We start from the raw sequence: 8,775 nt of genomic DNA, 5'->3' as shown, positions 1-8,775 counted from the left end.
GGGAGGGGGCGGGGGGAGGGGAGACAAGCCCCTAACCCCCAACCCCCTGTTTCTAGGACAGCTGGTCTGGCTGGCCTTCCTGTCCACCTCTCACCTCCTGCTTTAAGGCCTCAGCTGCGTTCCTGCTGGTCCTCACCAGGCCATCCACCCAACCTGCCGGCTCCGCCTCCGCCCTCCGAGACCTGCCTCATCAAGTCCATAGCTGAGTGGGGCATCTGAAGCGCCTCATCTCCCTGAGAAACCGTCCTCAGCTGGCAGGCCAGCCTCCTCACGTCCCTTCACCCTGCTTCCTTTCTCAGGGGCACAATTCACCCTCTCCTCCTGCCTGGACCACCTCGCTCTCCTACCCAAGTCTCATCCACCCCTCAAGGCCTCGCTGAGGTCCCACCTGCTCTGTGAGGCTTTTCCCAGTAATTTCAGCTCAGCTCCGTTCTCTAGACTCATTATGCACAGCACTTAAGCCGGTGGCCGAGCACGCACCTGTGCTTTCGTTAACTCACTGCGCACTGTGCGCAGGCACCAGGTGGGGCAGGGGAAGGGAAGGGCGGCTGCTCACCCGCTCCGAGCCTCTGCTGCCCCCGTGCGGTGCTTCCCGCGCGCTGCACCCTGGGCTCGGGCACCGACGCCCGCACACCCTCGGGGCTGCCCGCAGCCGAAGCAAGGATGGCCGGCTTCGGCCGCACCGAAACTTTCCGAGGCCTTTATGCTTGTTCGGCTGAGATCCCCTCCCCTCCTCGCTTACACCCCCACCCCTTATCCTTTGGCGACAGTGCCCCTTTCCCTCTCTGCGAGACGGACCCTGGTGGGTTTATAGGTGCGCGGGTTTCACGAGGCTAAACACAGAGGGGCCTTTGCCCCAGACCCCAGACCCACCTTTCCTCCCTTCACTACCGGCATAAAGGTACGAAGGTAAGCACGCCTAAGAGCCGCACGGCACAGACGCTTGCGTTTTGTGCAGTGGGGGGAAGCAGGGAGGGAGTGTTTCATCCTCACCGGACCCCAGCACCTGAGGCCACTGCACCCCGATGCCCAGTGCTGACCCTGTCCCCGGGGCTTTCGAAGGTGATGGAGACCTGCTCGTCTGGGCCACGGTGTCTTCCCCTTTCTCCTTAAGAGTGAATGCTTAGACCGTCTCCTTTGTGGCAATGATTCAATTGAATCTTAATTCGTAAAGTCCACAGGTGAGAAAGAGGCCACCTTGATGGCAAGTGTGACTTGTCGTGTCTGTGGTCATAAACACTCTGGCCTGGAGGGAGTCAGCGCTCCCCGCTTCCCCCCGCACCCCCACGCTCCGACCCCATAGCCGCTTCTTCTGTTTCAGGCCTTCATTCGGCTCATGACTGTCAGCATTTAAGTCCCCAAATGTGTCTTGATTGGCCTCCTTTCCTGAGGGGAACTGAGAAGGATTGGCGGGGGGTAGGGGGGGGTCAGCGATTAGGTGAAGATGTTAAGTCTGGAGGTGTGGGGGAGTACTCTGAGGGCCGAGGGGAACATCAGTCTTCGAGGGAATTCACACCCGTCCCTCGACTTCCCAGGGACTCATGATGTGGCTTTATCGTGTGACTTGACATGTTGGCACGGCACATGGGTGTATGAGCTGCTGGAGTGGCCAACGCTCATGTACCCAGGTGTGTCCCAGAGGCCTCTGAGGAGACGAGCATGGCGGGGGGCCGAATGCACGCCCACTTCTCCGTCCCCTGTCCGGGCCACCTGGCAAGGGCACGCACACCTCCGTAGCCCTTGGGGCTTCTTCTGGGTTCTAGGGCGTCTCCTGCACAGGCCTGGGCAAGACGTAAGTAACACAAAGGAGCCGGGCTCCCCCAGGGGCTCTGCTGAATCTCTGCAGATACCAACCCCCCTTCCCCCGCCACTTGCTGACAACGTTAAATAGCGTGTACCCGCCCACCGCCCCCGCTCCCCATCACGCTGTAAGTTGTGGGCAGTGTAAGCGCACCATTCAGTGGAAAGGTGAAAGCTTTCACGTCGTCGGTCTATCTGGTTTCAGCGGCCTGATGACTTACCGGGTTAGTGTGGCTGTGAACGAGTGTCCCTCACGGTGAAACGGGAATTCCTACCTCACAGGTGTCTGGCGAGGATTAAATGAGGTGAAATATGTCAGTCATATGTTTCGTGCCTGAAACATAGTAGATGCTTAGACAATCTTAGTTCTCACTTCCAGAACCTTCTGCCCACCCCCGTTCCATGTCTTTTCTAATAGGAAATTGGCAATACCTGGAGATGGAGGTTCCAGAATGGAGAAAGGTATGTATTCACACGACCACAACTTCCTCCAGATTAAAACATTTATTCTCGTCATTGAGTTGTACGAAGGAATAGGAATTAAAAAGAAATTACTTTACAATTAACAAAAGAAATGGAACAGGTCAACATCTACGTTAAAGAGGCCCGACTAGCTCCAAATCAGCAACTGAGACTTTGGGTCCAGCAGCTGCAGTAAATCATCTTGTCTGTCATCTGGGGGCGGGTAGGGCAGGAAGCTTCCGGTTGGGCTGGTGCCCGGGGAGGAGGAAGACAGTAAGATGGCCATCTTGTAGAAGGGATGTGGTGGGACCTGGGCTCCTGCCCGTGTTGCTTTCTGTATGAAGCTGGAAGGGGAGAGCTTGACGGACATCTCCCGACAATACCCACAGCCACATCCTCGTCACCCCGGTTCAGTGGGTCTTCGTTTTCAGGGTCTCCTTGTGCTGGCGCACCAGGGAGCTGATCCACTCCATGGTTTTCTGCTTGGCTTTCTCCCAGCTGAAGAGGGGCTCGTACCCCAGGTCTCGCTGAGCTTTCTTATAGGAAAAGGTGTATACGCTATTTAACGTTGTCAGCAAGTGGCGGGTGAAGGGGGGTTGGTATCTGCAAACTGGGCGGAGCAGGAGGCTCACCAGCTCCAGCAGGAAGGCATGCCAGTACTGCAGGAACAAGGGAAGGCTCACTCTGGAATCGAGGCAGAAGCCCAATTCTTTGCTCAAAGCGTAATTGAGGTTATCATAGCTTTGGTGAGGTGTGTCATCTGCGATATAGTAGAACTGCCCTCGGATGTTTGGGGCCTTCTTGGGGTCCCGCAGGCCCCTCAAGGCTAGGATGTGGGCCCAGGCCACATTGCCAACGTAGACCGGGTTGACAAAGGAGAGCTTGCTGTTACATGGCAGGATGCCGTTGTTCTTCAGGGCCTGGCTGATAAAGTGATAAAGGTATAAGCTTCCTTCCCCATAGATATACGTGGGCCTTAAGGCACAAGTGTGCAAGGTGCCACCATTCTGAAGAGTCCACCCGTCAGCTTTCAGGGTGGCCTTTTCGGCCAGCTTTTTGCTTAATGGGTATGGAGCAGACCACACTGTTTCGTAATGTTCTTCTTCGCTAACATTATGCATAGCCTTCCTGTAGGAGTTGGGCCCAGCCACCTTTATGGTGCTGGTGTAAATGAAGATGGGCACGCTGGCCTGGGCGCAGGCGTCCAGCAGCATCTCCGTGCCTGCCCACAGGGAACACGCTGTCAGTGTCAGAGAAAAACCCAAAGGGCCAGCCACACCGACAGCCCATGCATGCGTCCCCCCCCCAACCCCCACCCACCTCCCCCGCCCCAAGGGAGGGGGGCCCTGCAGACCAGGACTGAATTCTTCTTTGCCTCTGGCTCAGAGCTGACCACACTAGCGCCACGGGAAGATGCACAGATTAAAAAGAGACCAACATCCGGGTTCTGGAGAGTGAGACTTCCTAGGCTTTTAGATCGTGTGGCCCCGCGCGCGTACGCCTGCTTATGGGAGAGAGCGGGGGGTCGCCGCCTTACATTCTGCTGGGGAAGGTCACCCTACCACCTCCTTAAAGACAAGCTGTTTTAAATTTGAAAATTAGGAGGCCGTACTCGGAATGCGACAGCCCTGGTCCTTATGCAGAAGACGGCTGAAAGGCCCCCATCTCAAACACACACACGCCCGGAGTTGCATACAGGTGATGTGCGCTCTTAAATACATGTTGTTTCTATTGTTTCTCTCTCTCTCTCTCTCTCTCTCTCTCTCTCTCTCTCTCTCTCTCTCTCTCTGACCAATACAATAAAAACGTAGTCACAAGAACCTTTCTTTCCTTCTCCAAGAGTCACTGAGCGAATGATTAGTGGGTAGTGAGGAGAAGCTGGAGCTCCAGATTCTGTGCCGGATTGTGTGTTCCCTAATCAGGCCGCTCGTAATTCTGGCTGTGACTCCCAGGTATGAAAAGTGGGGATGACAAAGCTGCTTCTACTTAGCCCTGTTTGCTGAGCCTGGCGGAGAAACGGGAAGAGGAGCGCCCTCTGGCGGTAATACCTATAACGGCGGGGGGGCGGCCTTGGATGATCCTTTTAGCTGGGTAGAGAACTCAACTCACTGAGGTATTTTATTATCCAGGGCAACTTCCCTATGAGAAAGAAGGATTTCCTGGGCAAAGCGTCCTTTTTCTTTTTTTTTTTTTGCATTAAAAAAAAAAAACAACCCTTTTAAAGTCTTTGTGCAATTTGATTTTGGGGAGAGACAGCCTCATTAAAAAAAAACAAACAACAAAACCTTAAATCTAGAGGTGGAGAATATTTGGAGCTAAGTACTAAGTACGTCGTGAAGTACTTTCTAAACCTGAGGGTGATACTGATTTCTAACACTTGTCAGAGATTTCAGAGCTGTCATTAGGAGCTGTGGGGAACAGGATTAAGAGAGGGACTGAAAATTAAGAACTGGCAACTCTTAGCAGCCTCCTTGCAGTGTGGGGGCGGCTAGGAGTGTGTGTGACTCAGTAGAAACTACCAGAAGGGATCTTTTTTGACATTGTGCTATTACTGGCTGGAGACCCAAGGCAATAAGCTTTTTTAGCAAAGGAGTCTCTGAGTAGACTAACTTTGGAGGGCGGGGCATGGAAGACAGACAGGCTAGGGGGCTGGGGTGCTGTGGTCCTAGAGGGACTGGCCTCCAGGGATCAGAGGGGTGCTGTAACATGGCAAACCGATAAGGGATTTACGCTTAACCCTTTAACGAATGCGTCCAGATTTTTAGATCGGAAAGCCATGATTCAGAGTCACCAAGCATTTAAGGTTTGAGGATCTACGGAGTGGGTAGTTTGGGCACCTGGCTAGGAACTAGTCTTTAAGAGCGGGCCTGGTAGTGAGCTGAAGAAATGCTGTTATGGACAATGGGAAACTGTTACTGTTAAGATAATACCATGGGAAGGCAAGCACTGGATCAGTCTGTAGTGCGAGACCACCACGAACCAGCTCTGCTAGTTCTTTGGAGAAGATTCCTTCTGTGGGAAGGTTCTAGAAGTTCTCATTCCCCTTGGAGGTGCTGTGTGGAAGCCCTGCCCGAAGGGAGCCAGCCCAGAGCCATGGCCCGTCACCTGTGACTGACGGGCCATGTCACAGAGCTCTTCATTCGTGGCCCTGCTGTGTGACCAGCACCTTAGAGCCACACAATGATGACTAAGGAGGCCCCTGTCAGGTCTGGTTCGGGCCCAGGGGAAGCAGGAAGTGGCTGGGAAGCCAGTTTAAGGCTGGGGTTTAGTCCACGTTTGGCTAGAGAAAGAGCAGAAGAAATCTTATTGTGGCCTTCGCAGTCACATAGGTGTGGGTTTCAATTCTAACTCTCCCTCTCTGACCACGGGTCCTCGGCCTTTCTCGGCCTCAGTTTCTCATCTAAAAACCTCAGGCAAACAGCCTTGACTCAGAGCTCATGGGGCTTCTCCCTCGCCCCTTACCCCGTTTTCTCAGCCCCACTTGCCCACCCCGGCCCCTCTCTTCATCGGGGTGCTGTACCTTTCAGGTTGACCCTCATGACGGTCTCTTGCGGAATGTCATTATAGACGTCGATGATACAGGCGGTGTGAATGACGGCCGACATGCCCTGGCAGGCTCTCCTCACGCACTCCTCATCGAGAATGTCGCCTTCCAGCAAGGTCAGCCTGATCTTGCTCTGGAGCTCTGCGTGGACACCATTAGGTCATTGGAAGGCTTTCCGGATCTGGGAGTTTCCTGACAAAGGTGGCATTTTACCCCGGTCTCCGAGGACAGGCAGATTGGGGGGACGGTGAAGAAGGGGACACAGGAGTCAGAACGTGCAGTGTTCACGGGGAAGGAGCAAATGCCTGTTTCCACCCCCATTTCATTCCAATAAAAGAATGTGAGCAGTTAGGACTCGCGTGTGCCTGGAGCGCGAGATGCTGAAAGAGACTCGTGAGAAGGTCGTAACGTTCACCGAGAGCAGGATGCTCGCGGAGAGTGGATGTGCGGGGAGAGAATTCGAAGCTAGTTCCGTAGAGAGTGAGGGGTCACGAATGGATTTGGAGTAAGTGGAGCAGAGCGGAGGTGCAGGAAGCCGCCCCTGGCCACGGCACGTAGAGGGACCGGTGTGGAGAGGAAGCAGGGTGGCCGGGGGATTCCCCAGGACGTCCACGCCGCGGTTCGGATGAGAAGGGCTGAGACCAGGGTCCCAGCAGTGGAAACAGAGAAGGGGAGAGAGATGCAGAGTATGACTCTCTGACCTCACTCGACAGGTTCTGGTCCTTCCTGGAGGTGGGCTGAGAGGAAGGGGAAGAGTCCAAGGCATGGGTGACCAGAGGGACAGTGGAGCCAGTGACGGGAGACTTAGGCTGGGCCCACGTTCTCGGTAGACACCATCGAAAGCAGATGTCATTGGTGGGGTTGCAAACTGATGCAGCCACTAGAGAAACACAGTATGGCGGTTCCTCAAAACATTAAAAATAGAAGGACTTTATGACCCAGCAAGCCCACTTCTGGGTATTTACCTGAAGGAATCCAAAACACTAATTGGAAAAGATACATGCATCCCTATGCGCACTGAGCTGTTGTTTACAGTAGCTGAGATATGGGAGCGGCCTGGGCGTTCGTCAGTAGATCACTGGGACAGAAACACAGTGGAATATTACTCGGCCACGAAAAAGCGACATCTTACCATTTGTGACAACATGGATGGGCCTGGAGTGTATTATGCTAAGTGAAATAAGCCAGAGAAAGACAAATACCATACGATTTTGCTTCTGTGTAGAAACTAAAACAAACAAACAAAACAGAAAGAGGCTCACAGATACAGAGAACAAACTGATGGTTGCCAGATGGGGGGCAGGGACGGGGGGCTGCACGAAAAAGCGAAGGGATTCAGAAGTGCAAACTGGCAGTAAAAATCGTCACGGGGATGTGAAATGCAGCATAGGGAACACAGTCAATAATATTGTAATAACGAGGCATAGTGCCAGGTAGATACCAGAATTATTGTGGGGATCACTTCGCAAGTTATAGAAATGTCTAACCACTGTGCCGTATACCTGAAATGAACGTAATATTGAATGTCGACTGTATTTAAAAAAATTTTTTTTTAAATTAAAAAAGTAGCAGATATCAGTGCTGAAATGAGTCAGCCACCGAGGGACGAAACTTCCGGCTGTCCACCCAGAGTCAGCGGATACAATCGGGGCCCTCGGCTGCTCGCAAGTCCACAGGAAGTGGCGCTGCCTCGAATCAGTCTGCGAAATGGCACCGCGCTACACGCAGTTTGGACGACTGCCCTACGCTGCTTTTGTGCTTTCTACGGCGCAGTCGACGCGCACAGTTTTCTGATTTTCTTTCACAGGGATCTCATGGGATAGGTGTTCTGATTCCCCACTTGCAGAGAGACACAGGGGGAGGTGTAAGTCACACCTGTAGTGATGACTCCGCCTGCCCCCTGCCGCCAAGCTTCGTTCACTTTGCCCCATCGCCCAAGTGCAGGACTGGCCCTTTTCTGGGGCAGAGCAAGGAGCAGACCCTTGAATTGATATTGACGGCGGGGGCCAGAGAACAGTTAAGAGAGAAATTCAGAGGAAAAATGCAGGGCTGGAGAATTTCCTTCCTGGGTTACAGCTTGGAGCCGCCGTCTGCTCTCCGTAAGCATCTGCCAAGTTTGCTCTGTCTCCAGCCCCTTTCCACTGTCCTGCAAGGCCCAGAAGGCTCCAGGGTCGGGGGAGTGGCCAGGATAAAGCTGCTGGGAGTCAGCCAGAGAGCAGAATTTTCTGAGTGTGCCCTGACCTCTGCCCTCTCCCTTCCCCTTCTCTGCCTTTTCCTTTGCTGCTGACTTCAGCGGCCTTGCTCAGAGGGGTTGCTATGTCGCCGGAAGGGGGGCGGGGTGGGGATCCAAAGCCGAGACAGGGGAGCACTCCTGCCCCTGGAAACCAGAGCGGGTGCTGTGGACTGGACAGGCAACGTGCAGTTAACTGCCAGTGCAGTGTGAGCTGGGTGGCAGGGAGGCCTCGAGAAAAACCACCAGGCCAACTAGTGGTTAGAAACACAGATGCAGCAACGTCAGTTAGACGTTCATATGGTTTATAAAACGACCCCCTAACTGCTCTCTCTCTCCACCCAGCCACTGCGCTGATGCTAACTGTGTCCCCTGCAGCCATTTGTTCCTGCGGCTTGAACAGGCTGAGGCGGCCACTCTGTGCCGGTATCGTCATCGTCACAAAAAGGGAGGTACCGCTGCCCGTCCCACGGGGTTGCTGAAAGCCGTGGGTGACTGACGGCGGGCACTGGGTGCAGCGCCTGGCACAGGAGGAGCCACGCAAGGCCCCTCGATGGTCATGGTCGGAGAGGCCCTTGCCGACCCCTGACACCCCCGACTTGTCACATCGGGGACCTGTTTCTGTAGGTTGGACATCGCCCCTTCTGTAATCAGTGGTCAGACTGCAAACACTGTGAGCCGTAAGGATCACAGGCGGTCGGTGTTAACTATTTGTGAGTCGGGTTTATCGGAGTAGCTG

General features: G+C 54.1%; 1 protein-coding gene across 1 annotated transcript in view; it reads right to left on the bottom strand.

The window, feature by feature from the left end:
• Positions 1-2,345: 2,345 nt before the first annotated feature.
• LOC102891879 (3 beta-hydroxysteroid dehydrogenase/Delta 5-->4-isomerase) overlaps positions 2,346-8,775 on the bottom strand; it is a 7,936-nt gene continuing 1,506 nt past the window's right edge. Inside the window, exons 3-4 of the mRNA XM_006919689.3 lie at positions 5,783-5,947; positions 2,346-3,484 (exon numbers count right to left, since the gene is read on the bottom strand). Of these exons, the coding sequence (XP_006919751.1) occupies positions 2,673-3,484; positions 5,783-5,947 (977 nt within the window). The 3' untranslated portion in view covers positions 2,346-2,672. The remainder of the gene's footprint in view (positions 3,485-5,782; positions 5,948-8,775) is intronic.

Source organism: Pteropus alecto, unplaced genomic scaffold (assembly GCF_000325575.1).
Source record: "Pteropus alecto unplaced genomic scaffold, ASM32557v1 scaffold106, whole genome shotgun sequence".
Classification (NCBI taxonomy): Eukaryota; Metazoa; Chordata; class Mammalia; order Chiroptera; family Pteropodidae; genus Pteropus; species Pteropus alecto.
Note: the sequence above shows the minus strand (reverse complement) of the source record. Positions and strands in the feature narration are given on the sequence as shown.